At 55.1% G+C, this 22,741-nt stretch overlaps 1 protein-coding gene across 7 annotated transcripts in view; it reads right to left on the reverse strand.

Annotated features, from left to right (window-relative positions):
- Cdh23 (cadherin-related 23) overlaps positions 1-22,741 on the reverse strand; it is a gene marked incomplete at its 5' end in the record, with an annotated part of 360,927 nt that overhangs the window by 308,507 nt on the left and 29,679 nt on the right. For all 7 annotated transcript variants that reach the window (XM_005390029.2, XM_013516828.1, XM_005390030.2 and 4 more), the window contains 2 exon segments: positions 10,924-11,001; positions 15,801-15,872. In XM_005390029.2, coding sequence (XP_005390086.1) covers positions 10,924-11,001; positions 15,801-15,867 — 145 coding nt within the window.

Raw genomic sequence — 22,741 nt, forward strand, 5'->3', positions numbered from 1 at the left:
CAGGAGTAAGCGATCTGGGTGTTTGCACACTTTGGTGCCAGGGGTGACTCTGCAGCAGAACCGCCAACTACATGGTGCATCCAGGGAGGACATGCATCTTCCAGCGGGCTACAAGAGAGGCCCCCAAAGGTTCTCAAGCTCACACAGCTATGTGGGGGCAGAGCCCAAGGCCCAGGTCTCTTCTCTGAGACACAACTGCGCTGGCCAAATCCCTCCCTGGAGACAGGCCCCTAACCCAGCACCTCGTTCCCGGGTGACCAACTAGGAAAAACTCAGTCCTGCCAGCCCACGGAGGGGCACGGAAGGTGAACCAAGGAGAATGAAGTCCTGCTTCTACTGCCTATCACCTATGGGACCCTGGGCTGCCCCTGGTCTCCTCAAGTCCGTAACCGGAAATGAGGACAGAACAGATGCTGGCCTTCCTGTAAAGCTCAGCCAGATCACACAGACAGCCTCGCTAGCAAGATGCAAGGACTAAATGGCCAGTCCGACCTGGCCATCGGAGACACAACCCAAATGGCTTGCCTGCTGCTGGCCAGCCTGTTCTCCCCCGGGTTTCAGCTGGTCAGCCTAACCACTCAGGGCCTCCGTCCTGTCATTCCAGAGCCAGAATGAATCCCTCCCCTCAAGGGCATTAACAGCTCTCTGTAGCTCACCCCTCCCACTCGCATGGTGGGCTGGTCATTTCCCATGGATCCTTTTCCCTCCTCTGGACTGGAACTCCTTAAGAGCAAAGATCCACATATGGAATCCCAGAGCTATGATGAAGTGCACAGACGTGTGGTCAGGCAGCTCCGGGTTTAAATCCAGTGTGCATCCTTTATAAGCTGTGTGGCTCCATGCAAGCTCCTTCACCTCTCTGAACCTCTCTGCCTCATCTGCAAAATGGAGGATTTAAGACCCACTCACTTGGTTTGCTATAAAGAGCCAGTGAATTAATGTGTATGCTACATACAGAGTAAATGTGTCATTAAAGACGGGCGCCACTTCCCTGGTTATGTGGGATGTGCAGGCCTTACCCACCCCCACACAGCCTGGCACAGGTGTTCGGTGCGTGCTGTTCACAGCATGCCCACACACCAGGAGCCACATTGTCGTTATCATCCGGGTGATTGTGGCTGCCTCCAAAACAGCTGCCCCACCTGGTACCCACACCTGTGGAGGGCCTGGGCCGTTCTGGAGAGGCAAGAGAGAAGGCAAGGACAGAGAGCCACCCACAGGGAAGAAAAAGTCCTCCGCAAGGTGCCAAGACCCCCTGCCGACAGCCCCAGAAGCCCTGGCAGCCCTGCCTTTCCTCCTTACATGCTCAACCCCAGGACCGTGCGGCTCTGAGGCTCCCGGCCCTTCCCTCCAAACCAAGGCTCAAGTCCAAAGCCCCCAACCCAGAAGGCTGCTCCTCCTCCCCAGGGCCGACGTGCCACGTGGACACGTGGGAAGTGCCCATGCATTCCATCGGTGCTGGTCTGGCCTGGGACTCAGAGCTGGCTGTAGACAGGAACGCAGAGGTAACTCACCCGGCCCCCTGAGCAGGCTCCCCCAACCTCGGGCCTCAGTTTCTCCCACTATGAAGTGTAAGTGTTTGACCAGAACTGTGGTCATCAAATGTCCTACCTGAGACCCAAGCGGCTCATCACAGATGCTCCATGGACCCTTCAGGTAAGCGTAAGAGCAGAGCCAGGGATATCGCATGCCCTCACTCTCCATGGACCTTGACTTTCACAAAACATGAGCCCTCTTCCTGAGCACTTACTGCCATCACTGTTCTGCACATCTCCTTTTACGTCACCATCTCTGCCTCCTCACTACAAGGTTACTAGGGCAGGGACTGTCTGTCTCATTCCATCCTCATACCCTGTTCTGCCCGACACACAGAAGACACCCAGTGAAGTCTTTGCTGAATGAATCAATGAGCGTGTATGTCTACAGATGCAAATATGTGAGACTTCTGAGGAAGATTACAGTGGCCCAAACAGTTCTGGGGTAAAAAAGAAGCTAAAAAATCCTCTTATCTTTAGAAAAAGGACATCAATGGGAAAGCCAGTGAGATTTGAATAAAGTGTCATTGCCAGCCTCGTTTCTTGGTTTCCATAATTGAGGGAGGTATTGACATCAAGACCATCTAGGTGAGGGGCACTCCTCCTACTGTTTTTATGACTTTTCTGTAAGTCTAAAATTATTTCAAAATAAAAAAGTCTTAAAAGTAAACACAAAATTCTAGATCAGTACTCCCTCAAGTGTGGGGAGGGTCATGGGTGACCCCCGACATGATCTTGGAGGCGTGAAGAATTATTTTTCAATTTTAAAAGTGGTGTCTTCGTCGTAATTGTTTTACAAAGCCCAGGCAGGCAGCACCTGCGCCCTGGGCCTGTGTCCTGACTGCATAAGTGGCCCTGTGTGTCTATGTGGGAGTCTGCGGCTTGTTTCCCCTCCCGCTGTTGGGGTCCCTCCCTTGTGTGCGGCTGTGCGGGACAGATGTTCACCGAGTCTCACCCGCTGTAGCCTGAGCACAGGCATGGCTCACAGCACAGGCACCCGGACAGTCAGTGTGGACCGGGGGTGGTGGAGTCCATTCATGGCGACAGCAGTGACTGCCCTGGTCAGACTGGCTGGCCCCTGTCTAGGCTGGGTCTTTTGGGGGCTTTTGTACATATCTGCATTACACCGATCACACTCACGGTGGGAAGTTGGTACACGTACATAACACATTTAATTCTTACTCCCATCCCTTTTCCCTCCCCCACCTTCCCCTCCCTCCGTCTCTTGGTCCCCTCCCCTTTTGCAAAAGATCCATCTTCCTGCTTCCTATTATCTTTTATTTTGCTCTTGATTTATATTTTGGCATTCTCATATAAGAGAAACCATGCAATATTTAAGCTTATTTTTCTGATTTATTTCCCCCAACATTATTATCTCCAGGTGCACCCATTTTCCCACAAATGACTCAAGTTTATCCTTCCTTACAGCAGAATAGTACTTCAGTGCATGTAAATACCACATTTTTTATCCATTCATCTGTTGATGGACATATAGGTCACTTCCGAGATTTAGCTATTGTGAATTGCGCTGCTAGTAAACATGGGTATGCCTGTGTCACTATACTATGTCTTTAACTCTTTCAGGAGACACCTAGAAAGAGAATAACTGGCTCAAATGGAATTACTAGTTTTAAATTTTTGAGGACTCTCCATGCTGATTTTCTTTTTTTCTTTCCTTCTTTTCTTTCTTTTTTTTTTTTTTCCTTGAGAGAGGGTCTCACTACATAGCCCAGCTGGCCTCAAACTCTCAGTGATCCTCCTGCCTCAGCCTCCTGAGTGCTGGGATCACAAGCAAGCACCACCACTCCTGGCTCCATACTGATTTTCATGGTGGGTGTTCTAGATTATACTCCCACCGACAATGTAGAAGGGTTCATTTTTCCCCCACACCCTCCCAAACATTGGCTATTATTTCATTTCTTGACAGCCATTCTTTCTGGAGTAAGATGAAATCTCAGGGCTCTTTTAATTTGCATTTCTGTAATGACCAGAGATATTGAACATTATTTCATGTGTTTTATTTGCTATTTGTACTTCTTTTGAGAAGTGTTCATTTCAGTTGACCATTTTTTGATTGAGCCTTTTATTTTGGGGGTCTAATTTTTTGAGCACTTTATATATTCTAGATATTTGTCCTCTGAGAAACTGCTGTAAAAAATGGGTCTTTTGATTGTTTTCAATTCTGAGAGCCCTCACAGACTTCCAATGGAAGGGACAGCTGGGGTGGTTTCTCCAGCGGGCAAGCAAGGAGCTTCGGATACACTACAGTTCCTCTTAAAAGTGTGCTTACTGGAGTTTAGAAGCGAGTGAGTTTACATCACAGCTTACCTTGTTAAGCACCTGTTCCAAGCTAACAACAGTCCTAACAGCTTTAAAATTGGTTCCCTTGATGTTCACACAAACCCACAGAGGCAAATTTAGAATCATTATCCCCATTGTGCAGGTAGAGAAACTGAGGCAGAGCTGGGCTTCCACGCAGGCAGGGTGGGTCTCACTTTCTCCATCCATAAAGTGCAACTGTTTGACTAAGACAGCAGTTATGAGAGGCCCTCAGGTGGGAGTAATGTGAAGGTGGGGACCCCCAGTGCCCTGCACCTCAGCCCCCTCTGCCTTTTCCTCCGTGCTGATTTCTGTATCTCTGCGCTCCTGTCACACCCAGGTCACTCTACTCTGTACTGTGGCCAGGAGCAGGCCCGAGCCACGCAGACAATGCATACCCTGCTGTGGTCAGGGCCCTCTGGCCCCGCTGTTCCTGCAGCTCCACCACCACCCGCTGCCGAGGGTGGCCCTGGGTACCAAAAGCCCCTCCCACCTGGATCAGACTACAGAACATCTGGAGAAGAGAAAATCCTCCTCACCCTGTGGTTCTGCATCTCCTCCCAAGAGTGGTTTCTTCCCTTTAAGGAGAGGAGAGGAGAAGCCCAGAGAGGATGGACAGCCTCTTCCGGGGCACTGGGTGTCAGTCCAGTCTGGAAAAGCCCAGACCTCTCCCAGCACCTCCAGGCCCCACCCCTGAGGCCAGCTCCCCACACAGCCACAGCCGCATTCACATCCCCCATCTCCCACCTGCTCAGCAGGGCACAGGCTCACAGGTCCTCCGTCTGCTGGGGCTGCTGACGCGGGTCAGCCCACCTGAAAATTGCTCTCTCTGGGTCCAGACGAAACAGCTGGGCATTGATGGAGTTTGCAGAGAAATTAATCAGCACCGAATGGCAGTGATGCCAGGCACTGCCTGGGCCCGATCCATCCTAATGAATCCTGAGCTCCCACCTTAATGGCTCCTGACAAGACTAATTTACTCATGTAGGTGATTAGCATGGGCATTATCACCTTAATTGTGGCTCAAGATGCTTTGGGGGTGCTGGGGGATTCTACCTGGAGAAGTCAGTTCCATGGGCACCAACCTCGGTGACAAACAGAGGGACAGGCAGCCAAGGGAAGGAGAATCAGCAGGATGTGACACTACTCATTCATTCATTCAAGCATCCATTTGCTCATTCACCGAGCATCTGCTGAGGCCCCTTTGTGTGAGGCGCTGTGCTTGGTACAGAGGACAGGAGGCCTGGGCTGCCAGCTATGAAGTGGAGAGAACCCACCCGTCTAGGAGGTCATGGGCAGCCCACGGGGGTCATTCATCTTAAGTCCTTAACGGAGGCCCATCAGGAGGCTGCAGTCAGTAAGCCGTGGCTAATGTTACCACTCCACAATGCTACGCCACACATAAATACTACAGTGATCATTAATTGTAATGTCGATATTAATAAAATTAATATGTAAAGATTAATAGTCCAGCAGGGAGCTACACACAAATAGCCAGGCTTTCACTGTGCTCTCACAGCCCTGATGACGAAGCTGGGGAGGAGGGGACAGAGAGGCTGGGAGCCTCACAGGGCGGGTGATGGATGAGCAGCCCCTGGAACGGCGGGCGGGACTCTGACAGGTGGGAAGGGAGAGGGCACGTGGGCCAAGGGGCCGCCCGGGCAGAGGATTGGGCCCAGACAGAGTAAGCAGGGAGTAAGGAGTTGGGGAGCCGAGGGAGCCGGTGGCTGCACAGCACGGTGTCTGGGGAAGCAGGGGTGACAGGCTTGTGACAGGCAGTTCGCTCCCTCCTGTGGGAATCTGAGAGGCTCCTGGATGGGGTGTTTAGAACTAGGATGGGAGACACCGCCCCCTTCAGTTCCTGCGGCCTGAGGGTGGACGGTTCCGAAGTGGATGGTTCCATGGCCTCTAGGATGATACCACCGGAGCTCCTGGGTCAGCTTGGCAGCTCCAAACCTTGGCTTCCTGCTGCTGCCTCCTGCTGCCACTTGCTGCTAGTCCCTAGGACCAGCCAGTGCTCAGCGCCCCAAGGGTCCCCAACAAATATGCCTCCGAGAGCTCCAGCGGGTAGCTGGGAAGTTGAAAGTATGACCCCGGCACAGGCTCTGCCATTCACACGCACAGGCACGTACGGCGTCTGTGCCATCCGGGGAAAGTGCTCTCCTGGGCCCACTTCCGAGCAGCCAGCCCTGCTGTCACCAACACCTGTCTCCTTACACCCATGGCAAGGGCAGCGCAGGCCCGAGGTCCCCCAAGGATGGAAGGCGGTGCCTTGGAGGATTCCCACACACAGACGCCAGGCTTTCCCCCAAAGCACCCCAAGTTCCCAGCACAAGACATCCACACAGGTGGTCCCTGGAGACACAGAGGTGGCCCCGTCCACCCAGAAGCATTTATAGTCCAAGCGGGGAGACAGAGGAGCAGCCAGCAAGCACAACTGGCACTTAGGGTGACCAGGTGCTGGAGAAAGCGAAGGTTTGGCTCCTGCCAGGAGGGACCCAGGAAGTCACGCAGCGGTGGTGGCATCTGGACCAACACGGCTCATCACGCTCTGGGCAGCAGGGACCATGACTGCCAAGGCTGGGAGGAAGGAACTTGGCCTTCACCCTGAAGGAGCCTGAGTGCAGGGTGTGGTGGAGGAAGGGAGTTATACTCTGAGAGGCGGCCAGGATGGCTGCCAACAGCTTGGTGGCATTGAAGAAGGCTGGCATCTAACCTGGGGCGGGGGGACTAGAGAAGACCTGGGGAAAAATGAAGTCAGAAGGACACGGGACTGGGAATTAAGGTTGGATTTAGCCACATGGCGATGGTGATTGTCTTGGTTACTTTTCTTTCATTGCTGAGACAAAATACCTGACGCCCAAAATTAAGGAAGGAAAGGTTTATTTAGCTTACAGTTTGTGGGGTCTGTTTCAATCCATACTGGGCTGACTCCAAGGCAGAGTGGCACATGGCAGAAAGCAACCGTTCATGGAGGCAGAAGATAGCAAAGCAGCAAGAGCAAAAAGGCAGGAGTGGCAGCAAGCAGCCTCTTTCCCCCTTATATATGCAAACTACCCACCCAGGGTGGATGTAGCACTCACACCCATACTCCCAGCATTGGATCATGAATCAATCATAAACTCTGAAAGACTGCGTGAGGCTTTGAGGGGACATCCAGATACAAACCATAACGGTGATCCTGCCAGGATAATACTAGTGAAGCAGAATCAGACAAGCAGCAGACACCAGCCCCACAGCCCTGTCCCTCAAGCTCCAGGTGCCCCAGGGCCACTCACAGCCGACAGCCAGGGCCAAGGTGTGGGTGACACCAACCACCCCGGCCAGGGTTGGGTCAGGGACCTGCCTTCTGCCCCCACCCGCACCCAGCTCAGGCACTGCCGCCAAAGACTGCTGCACATCTGGACAGGACGCACGGCCAAGGGGTCTGTCTGGGGAGGCGTGGTGACAGTAGCAGACCTGGGGAGGAAGAGCTGCTCAGTGACTTCATTTGCCTCCTGTCTTTTCTGGGAGGAGATGGTCTTCAGAAAGAACAGAAGGGACCAGAACACGAGATGGGCAAGGAGATAGCAACAGAAGTGCAGGCCTGGCGAGGGGTTTCCAACGGCCATGCTCTGCCCACTACTACCCTCCCAGCCCTGGGCCACCACTGCAAGGCGAGGTGAGAGCGTAAGAGGATGGGAAGGCTCAGAAGGCTGGGGCGGGTGACAGTCCTGTCTTTAACCCCAGAGAGCACATTCCTAGCACCGACACAAAGCCTCCCTCCCTCCAAGTCATATAGGGAAGTTTTTAAATAAACTAATACATAAAAGCACTTGGGACACTGCCTTGAGCATTCAATAAATGCAACTCACAATGATACATAGAATATATCAGGTATACTATTATGAGGATGATGAAGATTATTAATCTGCAAGGCTCCAGCAATCTGAATCAGACCTGATTAGAGACGATCCAAGGAGGCAGATTTTGTATGACTATTAAGAAAGATTTTTTATTCATGGAACACTCTCACAGCATAGCCCTACAAGACCAGGAGCCCCACAACCAGGTGCCCAAGCAGAAGCCAGGTGCCCAGGCCTGGAGCTGGCAGCCCATTCTGCCCACAGCTCTGACCACTTATCCTGCAATGTCAACACCACCTTCTGGACATGTGGCTTTGGAGCTGGTGGGATTAGATGTAAGTTTCCCACTGGTCCAGCGAGGGGAAGATCCCACCCCTGTTTTGCAGATGGGAACAGGAGATTCTGAAAGTAAATGGTCAGTAAGCGCCAAGCCTCAGGGTCACATCTCTAGGCCATGCCACTCTCCAGGCAGGCCAAGGGTCAGTCCTTGGACAAGGAGTTTCAACCCTCACTCTCACCCTGGCCGCTGCTGGTCAAAGGCCTGCACCCACAGAGTCTGCCACATCCAGAGTCCACAGCCACCCTCTGAAGAGCCCAGGGCCGTGCGGCTGCCAGCACCCAGCGGAAGGGCCAGGGTGTCTCATCTGAGGACCAGGAAACACCAGGGCTGCCCTATACACAGCCCACTGGGCCCATCTTTTCAATGCCCTCCCACTGGTGAGATGGCGAAATAGAAATCCACAGAGGTGCAGCACTGTGCCCAAAGTCACACAGCAAAGAACAGAAATTGGGCTCCTGATTTCCTGGCCAAAGCTGCCCCCATCCTGCTTTAAAGGCAAGAAAGAGACCACGAGGGCACTGGGCCAGCTCAGCACCCACCCACCACCAGGAGACAAGCAGCACCGTCTCCCAGCTCACTGAGGCCCCTCTCACTCCTACAGCGCCCTGGAGCCAGGCTCAATCCACACGGCGGCAGACAGATGCCCCTGCCGTGACTGCCAAGGGCTGCCTTCACGGGGTTCGGGTCCGGGCGTTGCTCCTGGAGGCCGATTGATGCTGACGTTTACAAAAGACAATCGAGAGCCAGAGCCCAAGGTAACAGGTGCAGAGCCTACTGGGGGGCTCCTTGGGGGGAACCTGGCCCAGGACCTGTCACAATCAGCACCTGCCAAGCCAGACGCACCCACCCTACGTCACCTTCCTTCTACCACAGGCCTCGGAGGACACCACGCTCTAGGATGAGTGCAGCCATGCAGGGTCACAGCCTGGGGGACACAGCCAGCACTGCCCACTTGAGAGGGGTCTTCGCTCCTCCAGCCAGCACCAGGGCCAGTTGGTGAGTGGCCAACATGTCTGCCTCTGGTGTCCACTGGCCCCAGGACGGGCACTCCATCCTGAGGACCTCCTACAGGACAGAGACAAAAGCCAGCCCCACAAACAGTGAGTGAAGCCAAGGGAGGGAACCCTTTCAGGACTGGTTCCCCAAGGCTCTCTCTCCCTCTGCCCATGCCCTGCTGAAAGAAACACAGCTCCTCCTCCCTCCATCCCACAGGGGACTTCAGACACCCAGCTCGGTCTGTATTTCTCAGCACCCTGACTTCTATATTCATTTGTCCACAGTGCCCAGGCCTGCAGACAGGGACACCACGTACACCTAATGACCTGAAGAAGGAGCCAAAAGATCAGAGTTGCTAAGTGTTCATTCACTTCCCTGTCCTCATGTACTGGGTGCCTGTCCTGCTCTCCCTGTGCTAGCCACGTGCCTGGTCTGGGTGACGGCACAAGCCACAGAGAAAGGACACAGCCTGCGACAAGTGCAGGAGCCCACAAACATCCCCAACCCAAACCAGAGGGGAGCAAACAGCTCAGGCCGTGCAGGTACACTTCCCAGTCCAGAAGCAGGGCTAAGCCTCAGGAGAGCTAAACACCCAGAACCCCAAACCCACCCTTCCAACTCTGGTCTGTCAGCAGAGGAGTAGCCGCTGTCCAGAGGCTCCACCCCTAGACATAAGGCCCCTCTGGGACATGGGGACAAGCCCCACACCAGTCAGACACATACCTACTGTGTCCAGCCCCGCTGTAAAGCATTCTCCCTGAGAAAGCGTGCTAAGGGCTGCTCAGAGTCCCCACAAACAGCAGGGGAGAGTCAGTCCCGTTAGGGCTCCCCGTGTTAGCAGAGATCTCTGAAGAAGAGTGACTCTGCTCTGCCAGCCCCCACATTTGGTTTTTTTTTTGTTTGTTTGTTTTTTTGTTTTTTTGTTTTTCTCCGGTACCGGGAACTGAACTCACGACCTTGCACTTGCCAGGCAGGCGCTTTGCCGCTGAGCTAAATCCCCAGCCCCCACATTTGGTTTTATATGAACTAATACTTGACATTTGGCAAGTAACTTAATAGCCTTCCTCTCTCCACCCCCTCCTCACTTTCAAGTATAACAATGCTCCAAAAAGATGATTTATGCAGCCTCGGGCTCACAGCCCCTGTCCCTGTACCCCCAGAGCAGGCAGACCTCAGTGTAAGAAGCCCCAGGTGACAAGCACTTTCACTACAATGACACCAATGCAAATGAGAGGACAGGAAAGGACGAGGGTGTAGGTGAGGGACATTTTTAGGGGCTGCCGTTTGCCCATCAGCAGCTATGGGCTGGGTTCCCATGATCTGACCTCCTATTTCTGATGATAAAACCAGACATATTGAATGCAGAAAACTGGGTCGTCACAGAAAGGTACAAAGGGCCACAAAACAAACTCTACCAGAGCTGCCATCTTCAAACATCCCCAAGAGGCCAGGCATGTAATCCCAGCACTCAGGAGGCTGAGGCGGGAGGACTGCTGCGAGTTTGAGGCCAGCCTGGGCTACTAGTGAGTTCAAGGCCAGCCTGAACTATACAGTGAGACCCCGTCTCAAAAAAAAAAAAAAAAAAAAAAAGCAAACATCCACAAGTGCTTGGAGTGGGAGACAAATGAGCCATTGTGTAGGACAAAGCCATGCTGGAAGTGGAAAAGGAGCGCCGTAGGCTTAGTGTGATTAGCCCTTGCTGTTGGATGGGCCAGGACAGGAAGTACTGGGCGCCCGCTCCCTGGAGGCATCCGAGCAGGTGCCAGGCAAACGCCATGCAAGTGCTCCCAGTAACAGGGGAAGATGGTCTCAACCTCTGCGAGCTCTTTCTCTTGTAGGAAAGGGCACCCCACACCCCGGCCCCACTCCGGCCCGTGTGCCAACTCACCCACAGGCGTGTCCTCGCTGATCAGCAGGTACGTGTCAAAGAAGTGGTTGGTGAAGAAGGGCAGCCGGTTCACCTGGCCTGCAAGTCAAGGGACAAGAGTCAGCCAGGACCCCCCAGCCAGCTTTGAGCATGCTCTAAGGTGACACCAAGTCAGCGCTGCATTCAGTGCCGTGCTCAACTTTCCAGGACCCTGAAGGTCACCGCCTGCCTTGAGGCACATGGGAACAGGTGGCATAGTCAGCCAGGCCACAGCCACAGGTGGCTGCTGCACCCGGCCACACACTGTGTAAAGTACACACAGGAGCTGAAAGGTTGTGCAAAAAAAACCCTGCTAAAGACCTCATTCATCTTTTATATTGATTACACGTTGAGATGATACTATTGGGGACATATCCAGTTAAGCAAAATTCATTATTGAAATGAATTTTACCTATTTCTTTTTATGTTTCTAATGTGGCTGCTGCAGAATCCAACCTCACACTTGCAGGCTGCGTTGTGTTTCTATCAGGCAGCTGGCTCGTAAGGTCAACAGCTCCAGCAACGGTTGGGAGCCTGGTGCCCAGAGCAGGGCCTGGCACTCGCCAAGCCCTCGGCACCCATGTGTGGTGTGAAGGGATGGCCGGGAGACCCCATAAAATCCATCACAGCGATAGCTTAAAAGCCCCTGCCATCTCTGGATCCGCCTCTCTGTGCCAGCCACCAGACTAGGGACAGGAGGCAGGTACGTCCCCGGCCCCTGGCACAGTGCAAAATGAGGACTGTAGGCGGCAAGTGACTTCCTCTAGAGCCTGCTGGCACAGCGAGCAGTGGCACCCAGACCTCAAAGCTTGGCCTGCTCCCCACGTGCCACACTCACAGCCTTGCAGGGTAGGCGGGGTCTGGGCAGGGTCAGGGTGGCTCAGCCATGGGCAGAGCACCTTGGCATCTATGAGATGCCCCGCTCACCACAAGCCCCACCGTGTGACACCCCCACCCTGAGTCTGGCTCTGCCTTCCCCCCACATTGCTCCTGGGGTCTTCATGAGGCAAGTGAGGGTGCATGCCTTTGGTCCCTCCAAGCAGGGACAGTGGGCCCGGCTCCCTGCAAGGACTCCTGCTGGGCCCTGCAAGGCCCTGGACACAGGCAGGGGAAGCTTGCACTCCCCTTGTTTCACTGACCCTGGGCTCCTTCTGAGCTCATGCCTGGCTCCCAGAGGGCGAGGAGGCTGTGATCAGGAGGACGAGGAAGGGCACCGGGCAGAACCAGAAGGCGTGGGCATCTTCCTTCCTTCCACATCCTGTCCCAGCAGCCAGCAATGGGCTGTTCCTGGCCCTCAAACACACTGGCCTCTCTCACTTCCTGGCCAGCGCTGCTGGCCTTTCCTCTTTCACTTGCCAAATTCCTTTGCATCCTTCACACCTCATTGAAGATGTCTCTTCTTCCAGGACGTCCTCCCTGACCACCCCAAGGGTCCATCTGCACCCACACATACACATAGCAACCTCAGGGAGAGGCTAGTGGCTGAGGACCTCACCTTCTCTGAAATCTCCCTGTCCCTCTTACTGCCACACGATCTTCCTATGCCTCAGTTTACTCATGTGCAAGGTAGCAGTGATATTAGGATTTGCTTCATAGCTAACCCAAGGATTGAATGAAATTATATACATACAGTGCTTTGTGCCGTGCCTCCTGGCACACAGCAAGCACTCAATAGATGGTAGCTCTATTAACACTGTCATTACTAAAGGTGCTGCTTCCACAGCCAGAGGGGGAGGCTTCTGATCCCTGCTGGGGGCTTTGGGTTCCCCAAATGGGGAAGCAGAAAGCCGCTGAGCAGAGGCAGAAGACCCGGGGTGCCCTGGAACTTAGCAGCAAGCTTGGGGGTGGTATGGGAAACCAGCAAGAAAAAGCACATTTGCCTGGGGTGGCATCGTTCATTGGAAATCTCCTTTTACAGGACCTGCCGATAATCAGTGGCTGAGGGCTCAGCACGGGCCACTGGGCAGGGACTCAGGGACAAGTGTCACCTGCCGCATGCCAAGCGGAACCTGCATTCTCAGAACAGGCCTGTCACCCTTGGTGGCTGCAGGGCCTTGGGCTGCCATCGCAGGCACTAGGGACTGGGAGAGCTGGCAGAGAGGGAGGGCAGAGAGGTGACTTACCCTCTTAAAAACCATTTTTTAAACACGAAGGCCACATACACCAGAGGCCAAACCGCTGCGTCAGGAGCTCCGGGGTCTCTAGGGAGGTGGGAATGTGTGTGGACCGGCAGAAAGGGAGGGCAGCAGGTGAGTTCAGAGAGAGGAAAATCGCCTCTTCTGGGCCCAACACGGCCTCTCTGTGCCCGGCCCACAGGTGCGCACCCACCTGGGCCCACAGCAGCATCAGCGATGCCTGGCGCCTCAGCCCTCCCCAGCCCCCTTCCGTGGAGCCCAAGCCAGCAGAGGCATGGAGGGGCCGGTGTGTGGAATGACAAGGGTTTGCACACAGAGGAGGCAGGAGGCCTGGGGCTGCCCAGGGCCCACTACGGTATGCCCAGACAGCCCCACCTGTGAGGGAGAGTGCCTGCCAGAGGAGGACACCGGAATACCAGGACTGGAAACACCTTCCCTGGGAACCATGGCATGGGCCTCAGGGCTTCTGGACCAGTGGCAGGCAGCTGAGCCCGGGTTTGAGGCGGGCTGGTCCCCCAGAATGACAAGAGCCAGGAGTGTGGTGGCTGGGAAAAGGCAGGGCAAAGGGCAGGATTCTGCAGAGAGGAGACGATGGGCTGAAGATGACGGCATTGACAGCATGTGGACCCAACTGATCTCTGACATCCAGGGGTGGGAGGAGGCGTCCGCCAGGGCCAGAGTCCCGGGGGAACCAGGTGGGGCAGGACAGGACAGGGGGTGGCAAGTGCAGGCAGATGAGCGGCATGGAAGATGGTACAGGAAACATGCTTCAGTCCCCAAGGCTGTCTGCCACCCACCGTGCTAAAGGAGCAGCACTGGCTGCTTTGGGTGGGAACCAGGAAGTGTGGATGTGGCCAGCAATGAGACAGTGGGGTCCCGAATACAGAGGCAATGCCGAGAGGCCCATCACCAATGTTTTCCAACAGAGCTGCTAGGTGGCCTTACTTAGCTTTTCTGTTTTCTGCATTCCATTTCTCTCCCCTTAGAGAAAGATGACTGCTGCTAATAGAGCTAACACTGAACATGTGTTCTTTGAGCACCTAATGTGTGCCAGGCACTACTGTAAGCAACTGAAGTACATATTCATAGGACCATTCGAAGCTGAGGAAGGGAAGTCCTATCTGGTTCCTACACCAGAGAGAAGGAATTTAAAGCTTGGGGAGGTTCAGAAACTTGTGCTTGTGGGCCCTGTGACCCAAGTGGCAGTAGGACCCGACGGGTGAGGCCAGGCAGGTGCTCCTCTCTTGTGCGCATGCTGAGTGCACGAACCACCCTCACCTGAGAGCTTGGAGTTAGGGTTAGGGGTAGGGTAGGGAGACAGATGCATCCCACAGGGCCGGCTAGAACGTGGCACTCACTGTATCTCACATCTGTGTGTCTCCATAAGAGGTGGACAAAGTGAGAGGAACAGGCCAGGGTGGCAGGGAGGAACGTCCAAGGCCATGGAGTACCTGGGGAGACCAGGACAAGTGTCCTGTCTCCCACCAACCAGAGGGGCCAGAGCTGCCCTGATGAGGCCTCCTGCATGAGACAGAGAGGGCGGGCAGGGTGGAAATCTGACACAAGCCCCTTGGAGGATCAGAGGGATGACCTTGGGCTAGTGGCCTCTATAGGCTTCCGATTCTCCTCTGAGGGTCAACAGAGGGTCTGAGGCTCCTGCTCTGCCTCTCTGAGTCTGCGCCTGTGCTGCAATCCAGGGCTGCCCGGGTGCGGGTGAGTTCCCTGCTGCAGGAGACATTCCAGCAGGGATCCTCCCAGAATGCAGACAAGGAGAGGGGACCTTCCTCGGCTGCAGCATGCTAGCGACACTCCAGCAAGTACGAGGCTGCCACTTCCTCCAGAGGCAACAGCAGCTCCCGGGAGTGGAGAAGGAGTGCCCCAGCCCCAGGAATGTGTTTGCCTGTGTCGCCAGGCACCGTGCCCACAGCTCTTCCCTGGGGACGCCTCGGCCCGGGGGAACTCCACACACAACGTGCCTGTGGTCACGGGCTGCCTTCCGTGCCTCTGGAGCAGCCTGGAGCTGTTTTCCTCCTCGACACCCACTGTGCAGGGCCACAAGACAAGGAGGCCCGGTCCTTCTGGCCTTCTCTGTGGGCCCCATAGCTGGCCCTAGCGGCAGGGGGAGGGAGTGTCCCTGCAGAAAGAACAGTTCCCGGCTGCCCACCGTTACTCAGGCTGTGTCCCCTCCAGGATGCCTTCTTCCCACTCCCCTCAGTCTTCAAAGCCCAGGGAAAAGCCTGCCTCTGGCTTCTGGCTCCACAGCCCGGGGCCGCCCATCTTCCCATGGCTCCTGGAAGTCCCTGTGACCACGCCATTCACCCTGTAGCTTGCACTGTAGCAAACCCTGCATGTGGCCTCCCCCATCAGACTCCGGGCTCCTGGAGGGTGAGTGACATCTTCCATCCTCCAGAGTCGGGCCCAGGAGGTGCTCAAAAAGTGGCCATGAAACAGGACAGAACTGTGGCCTGGCCCTGTGCCCAGGAGAAGGACAGTTCACGGCCACAGAGCGCAGAGTCTAAGTATTTCTCAACTCCTCCCATGCTCTCTTGTGCCCTAGACAGCTGGTATTTTCAGCCCAGTGCGAGTTGCAGAAGGCAACTGAAGCCTAGACAGCGAAAGGTGTCTTTTGTCACCCAGAGCAAGGCAGTCTCCAGGGTCCAGGACACAAGCCGAGCCGTGCCTGCACACCGCTAGCCTGGGGAGAGAGGGGAGGGCTGGACTTACCCCAGCATCCGGAGATCAGCACAAACAGCCAGACCACAGGGCAGCTGGCAGCCACGTGGCCCCTCATGGCTCCTGGGGACACAGAGAAGAAGAGGGTGAGATACATCCTCCCAGTGGGGGTGACTCTGCAGCCCTCGAGCACCCTCACCTCTACAGTGCCAGGGAAAATGGGCCTGAGAAGGGGAGGAATCAGCTCCCATGGGGATGAAGGAAAAAGTCAGGGTCTGTGTCATTCGCTCTCTCCACGCCCCAGTCCTGGGCATAATGCAAAGATCACCTGAGTGTGACAGGGCTGACCAGGCGGAGACTGGCAAACCTCAGAACAGGCACAGGGGGTATATTCAGCTCGGAGCCAGGTGTGGCAGCACATGCCTGGAATCCCAGCACTCTGGGAGGCTGAGGCAGGAGGAACATGAGTTCAAGCCCAGCCTGGGCAACTCAGTGATTTGGTGAGAGCTTCTCTCAAAACAAAAAATAAAAAGGGCCCGGGATGTAGCTCAGTGGAAAGACCCTGTGTTCAATTCCCAGTGCGCCCCAGCCCACCAAGTGACCTGGAGAGACGCTGCGAGGTGTGTGGAGCTGGAGAGAGGGCTCCAGTTGCAGGGAGAGGTGCACATCTCCCAAGATCTTGCGGGGAGAGGGTCAGAGCAGGCCCGGGCCTCAGACCCCTTCAGTCTGCACCTGGAGGGGACTTGCTGTCACCTGTCCTCAGTGGACATTGAGGTGACCCCACTGATGGCTACTGACTGACACAACCCGTGACGGTCCGTGGGGCTCTTTCATATTCCGCCTAAGATGCACTTAATATAAAGTGTGAGCAGCTGCAGGAAGACGGAAGGTCCTCATGCAGGTGACTCATAGAGGCTGGGTTCTTCTCTCACCCCCTGCACTCCCCCCTCTAAGTCTAATGACCCATTACAGAGGTTCGCAAGCCAAACCCCTGTAGGGGCCAGGCAGGAAGTGCGAGGAGGGAGACTCTGGCTGCCGGCCGGAGTGACAGCCACTCAGGACGCAGGCTCTGTCCAAAAGTGGCAGCTGCTAATGTGGTTCAGCCAAGAGGGAATGTGGGCCCAGTGTGGCCAGTGCTTCTGTTTTTTTCTCAACAAAAATCTCAAAACTGGGCATCTGTATGAATTCAATTTTTAAATGTTGGTAAATAATTCAATTCAGAAGTAGTTCTTTCTTCTGGGAGTGATGGTGCACACCTGTAATCCCTGCACTAAGGAGGCTGAGGCAGGAGGATCACCGTGAGTTCAAGGCCAGCCTGAACTACATAGTGAGATCCTGTCTCAAGAAACAAAAACAAAAACAAAAAAAGCCATTTGCTTTTCTCAGGTCACGACAGTCCACAGACTGTGTTAGCACTCCAGGCTGACATGCATAGAGAGCCTTCTCTTGCACACCAACAATGGCTCCCGGGATGGATGTGTCACTGTGGAGATTACGCTCCTGATGGGCTTTTAGACACTGCCAGGTTCCTGCCACCACAGGAAGTGCCACCACGGACATCTCTATCTGGAACTGTGTCTAATTTGGTTCTCCGACAGTAGGGTTGCCGGGTCAATTAAATACAACCCAGCGCGTGGATGTAAACTCCCGTTAGCTATTGCCACACTGCCTTCTGGGGCGGTGAGAGGCATTCTCAGTCCCCCGGCAGTGTACGGGAGTGCCTGTGTGCCCACCTGGAGGTGATCCCTCTTTTAAATAGCTGCCAATCAGACCCATGAAAAACGATGAGTTGTTGCTGTTTTCATTTGCATTTCCCTAACTACTAGCAAGGTTGAGCAAGATGCCTTTTGCTAAATGTTGAAACCACTTCCCATCTGTTATCCTGCATTATCTTACCACACGCTGCAGAGAAGGAGCCAGCATTGCTAGCATTATCCCTGATTTACAAGTGGAGAAACCAAGGCACAGAGCAATTAAGCGACAATCTGACATCTCCCCATGAGTGAGTGTCTTTAGGAGAAAAAAATTTCCAGCCCTCTGCCTTTGCAAACCAGATGTCTCGAGAATTAAACATCTGCTAAGAACATTACCCACAAATAGCTAGAGAATGAGTGCTGTCCCAATGGGTGTGACAGGAAGTGTCAGAACAAGGAAGGAGGAAGGAAGAAAAGGAACACACCCCTTATTTTTGCTCAGTTTTGCAAAATATCTCTCTGAAGTAGATATCCTTGTCCCCATTTTACAGATGAGGAAACTGAGGCTCAGAAAGGTCCCTCTGGGAATGGAACACAGTCTGCCTGGGATCTTCCCATCACACCATGCTCTGCTCCTTGTCTCCTCTATGGAAGCTGAGGCATAGTCTCTCCCTGGGGGAGCACAATACACGATCAGTGGGATGCATGTCCAGCAAGAAGGGAGCCTGTGCACCCAGCACCCATGCCAGTGTAATCCCTCAGAGCCGGCTCAGGCAGCAGCACACTGGGCCTCCCGACTTCTCTCCTTTAATCTCTGTTCATCTCCTCCTCTCAGAGGCACGCAATGTGCCTTGGTAACCCCATCTGTCAGTCAGGGTGGTCAGACACAGCCCTGTGCAGAAGCAGGACACCCTGAGCTCTGTCCCACTGTCTCCATCCTTTGCTACGGGCAAGGGGGCATCAACTCTAAAGGTCAAGGCAAAGTGCCCAGGCCAGATTGGGCCAGTCCTGCTACTGGTTTTCCCTGAGATCCCAGGCCCTGTGCTTCCCCTGGCTCTCCGGCAATGCGGAGGAACACAAGGCCCAGAAACAGCCATGGCTCCGGCCCCGAACACCAGCCTGGGTGTGGTGATGGATGCTGCCTCTGCCTGCCGGGTTCCCCTGGACTGGGGCCACAATGAGCAGCAGAGATCCCCTGGGAGAGCCCAACCTTGCTCTGCCCTGGGCTGCAGCTGCTCCTTAGCCTCCTGGGCATCCCCGTCCACACCTGGCACAGCTTGGCACTTCCTCCCACGCCAGCCTGAAGCACCCTGGGGAAGAGACCTGGCTCCCACCAGTCAGGAGACACAGACACACCCTCTGTGCGGGGTGTCCTGCCTGGCCTGAGGCCTGTCAGAGACCTGCCTGGGAGAGGTGCACATCTCTGCCAAGATCTTGCGGGAGAGGGTCAGAGCAGGCCTGGACCTCAGATCCCTTCAGTCTGCACCCAGAGGGGACTCTCTCAGGCTGTGTCCTGAGCGGACATCGAGGTGGGGGAAAACTTACAGGGCCCTCTTGTGGAAAACCTTCCAGAAATCTCTGAATTCTGCCCAAAAGACACAACCAGGCCTCCAAAGCCAACTGGGGGCTGCTAATTCCCACCGTCCTTCATCATGCCAAACTGTGCTGGGCACTGTGGGGGCACAGGGGTATGAGAATGGCTGGAAACATATGCTGGGTGTCAGATAGTGACACAGACTGTCACTGCCCAGGGCTCTCAGAGAGGGCTTTGGATCAGCTGCACAGATGTCAAAGATTCACAACACTGCTGCTAGACGGCAGGCGCTATGATATACAGTGTGCTCTACATGCCGGGGCTCAGAGAGGTTCAAAAACTTGCCCAAGATCACACAGCTAAGAAGCAGGCAAGTTTGGATTTGAACCAAATTCTGATGTCCTTATGGTTAGGCTCCCAGCCTCAGCCACAAGCTGTACTGAGCTCGGACAGCGTCCTGGAGGAGGCCTAGCTGGGGGCTGGTGGGGAGCTGGACCTGGATGAGAATCCCAACCTCCTCAATTCCCAGTGTGCTGAGGCCGTAGGGAGGCTAGGCTGCCCGTGCCAAGATGAAGGGACTCAGCCAGGGCTCCTGGTGCTCCGCCCTTCCCAGCTGCCAGCCTCTCCAAGGCATCATTCTAGGAACTGGCACCAGGAAGGCAATGCCGCATCAGGAGGTGATCCTGTCACTCCCCAGCTCACCCCTGCCACTCCCTGCAGCACTGTCCCCGTCGCTGGCAGGAGCTGACTGCGATCTCCCAGAGACAGGGAGCAACCCCGCCCACATCGACCCGTCTTCTCCTGTCCACTGCTCAGCCAGGCACAGCCGAGAGCAGGTGGGGATGCTCTGGGGAGGGTCCAGTTACGGCACCCTGCAGTCACACCCACAGCAGAGTGACCACCCCACAACATCCCACTGAACCCCTACATAGGCCCAGAGGGCTGGTGACATGCAGGCAGAGGTTTCCTGCAGCCAGGGCCCAGGCCAGGTCATCCATACTGCACGTGTGTGCCCTGTGTGCCAGGCCCCAAGGATTCCAAAAAGATCAAGGTAAAGCTCCTGCCCAGGGGAGGGGAGTAAGCACACAGTGTGCTAGCAGAGGGTGTAGTAAGGAAAGGGGAAAGGAACAAGGGAGGGGTGACCTGATTATCACTAATTAGGGGAAATATGAAGAAGCAGGACAACAACCATGCAGACACCTGCGAGAAGAGCACTCCAGGCAGAGGAAACAGCCTGTGCAAAGGTCCTGAGACAGGAGGGTACATGGTATGCTCGAGGCCAGTGTAGCTAAAATGGGGTATGTGGGAGAGACAGACACAGAAAAGGGCCATTATAGGCACTCTGCAGACCACTGACTATGAACAAACAAGAGACATGGGTGACATAAGTTGAAAGCAGCCAACTGCTGTGCTGAGGTTGCCCCACAGGACCCAGGTCAGAAGTAGCAGCCTGGTGCAGAGGATGCTGCAGAGACGCCAGCCGGGATGATCAGGGCTTGTTGCAGGGGTGCGGTGTGAGCCCCGGTAGACTCTGGACATATCCAAGGCAGAGCTGAGAGGATTTCCTGCGAGAGAGGGTGTGACTGTGCAAGGATGAAGGGAGCCCCCAAGCCCCTGGAGATGGCACTGCATTAGCCAGGGCAGGAGGCTGCAGTGCGGCTGCCAAAGGACAGGAGCAGCCGTCCAGCGGGGACCCAGCACGTTTGCAAGGCTCTCAACAGCCACGTGGCCACGGTGGGCAGGCAGCGGGACACACGGCCCGGTGCACGGGGCTGAGGCTGGGCTGGAAGAGCGGGAGGTGGGTCACCAGTGTGGAGGAACAGAGGCACCGAGAGCCAGAAGCCCGGCAAGGTCAGTGAGGCCCCTGCACCTGAGCTAAGGCAGAGGAGCGATCCACCTTTGAAACCTGCGGAGCTCCGGGGCGCTGCATGTCCGCTTCTGAACAGCAGTGAGACACCATGGTGGCTGTGCATGGACGCCAAGCCACAGAGCTGTCCACTGCTTGTTCTTTAGGACACTGGAGCCTCCAGATCTCCCGGGGGTAGGGCTCAACCCCAGGACATCCACAGGCAGCAAACACAGTCGTGTGGAGTGGGGTAGATGTGCGTACACACTGTTAATGTGACACCACGGTGTCACCAGTGGGTGAGGCTATGGTGGCTTTGCTTTCTTCTACCTACCTTCTGCCTTTTCCACATTTCTTATCATAAACACCAATCTTTGTAGAGTGAATGGCCTGGCTCATGTCCACCCTACCAAAACCTCACCAGTCTCTGCACAGATACACAACTCTCATTAGACATTTCTTCCCTAATTTCCCACAGCCCCAGATCTGCACCCCAGGGAGGCCTTTCACAGCTCTGAGGGTTCCCAACCCTCCTCTGGCTGCCCACTGCCTGTCCAGCACATGGACACTTCTAAGACATGGGGTTCCCTCTGTCTGGGGCAGTGGGTCCCGGGTCCAAGGCTACCTGTGTCCCACTCTGGGACGAGGAAGGGTGAGTTTTCCTGTGATCAGGACTCCCTATTCCCACCTGCGGGCACCCCGAGGGCCACAGTAGGCTAACACCAGGCCCAGGTCTGCAAGGGGTCCCACAGTGAGTGAGGGACCCCACCCTTTCTGGACAGAAAACTCGCAGCTGGAAAGGAAAGCATGTCCCCAAGGCCAACCGCATTCACTGTCACATATACACATATGCTGGGCTCTGCAACACCCAGGAAATGTACCCACAAGATGCCCACTGCCCAGGTGAGGCCTGTGGCCCTCCCTGGAGGGCTCCTCCTTCCTGACCCACTTCTTTGCCCGGGTTAGAGAAAGCCAGGTTTCTTGCAGATCTGTATGGGGTTCATCAAGCACCTCTGGGTCACAAAGGACATGGGAAGAAATGGGTCTGCCCAGCGCAGGACCCCCGCAGCCACTAGCTCCTGCCACTCCTTGCAGCCTGGGCAGGAGGTACAAGGGCAGAGGGGCCCTGCATCCTGGAACAGAGCAGGGGGAAGGACAGGGCAGGAGGAACATGTGAGCAGTTTCCCTTTCTGAGGAGTGAGAGATTTTCACAGCAGGGTGCCACGATTTCGTTTGAACTGTTATGAATTCCCATAAAATCAGATGCATTCAACTTTGAATAGAAATACAGAAATACACTGCAGAAATCAAATACAATTTGAGGATTATTCACCCCCACTACACACAGAGAGGTTCGTGCATGCAAGTGGGCACCGGCAGACAACACTATTAGGCCACTAATGGACGAGCCACTATCTGCCACCAATAACCATGCTTCAAAGCCCCCGTTATCCAGCTGCTAGCCAGGAGGCTCCACATGGGAAAGAGGGACAAGATTACCCCGTGGCCACTCTGTCCTTGTGCCTTCCCTGGCTCCTTCCCCCAAAGCTCCCATTAAGTGACACCTGGGGGTGAGCGCGTCAGTGGGCAGGGCCAGGAGAGGCCTGAGACCCAAGATCCCAGGGGCTTCCAGCACTGTCCAGCGTCTTCCACAGGAAACCTGGTGGCTGAGTCCTCCACCTACTCGGCTAAAGAATCATCCAACAGAAGATAAGCTTTGTTTTTTGGAGAAATGTACAGACACAGTAAATAACTATACAGAAGGATGCACGGCAGAAAGTGAATCCCCTTCTGCCCAAGACCCGCCCCTCCTTCCTAGAAGTCACCCTGGGGGTATCAATCATTCCAGAGGGACACAGCATAGAGGTCCCTTTCTCCTAAAACAGTCCACATGGTGTGCACACCATTCTACTTCTAG

Source organism: Chinchilla lanigera, unplaced genomic scaffold, assembly GCF_000276665.1.
Source record: "Chinchilla lanigera isolate Chin_1 unplaced genomic scaffold, ChiLan1.0 scaffold00036, whole genome shotgun sequence".
In the NCBI taxonomy this organism is placed as follows: domain Eukaryota; kingdom Metazoa; phylum Chordata; class Mammalia; order Rodentia; family Chinchillidae; genus Chinchilla; species Chinchilla lanigera.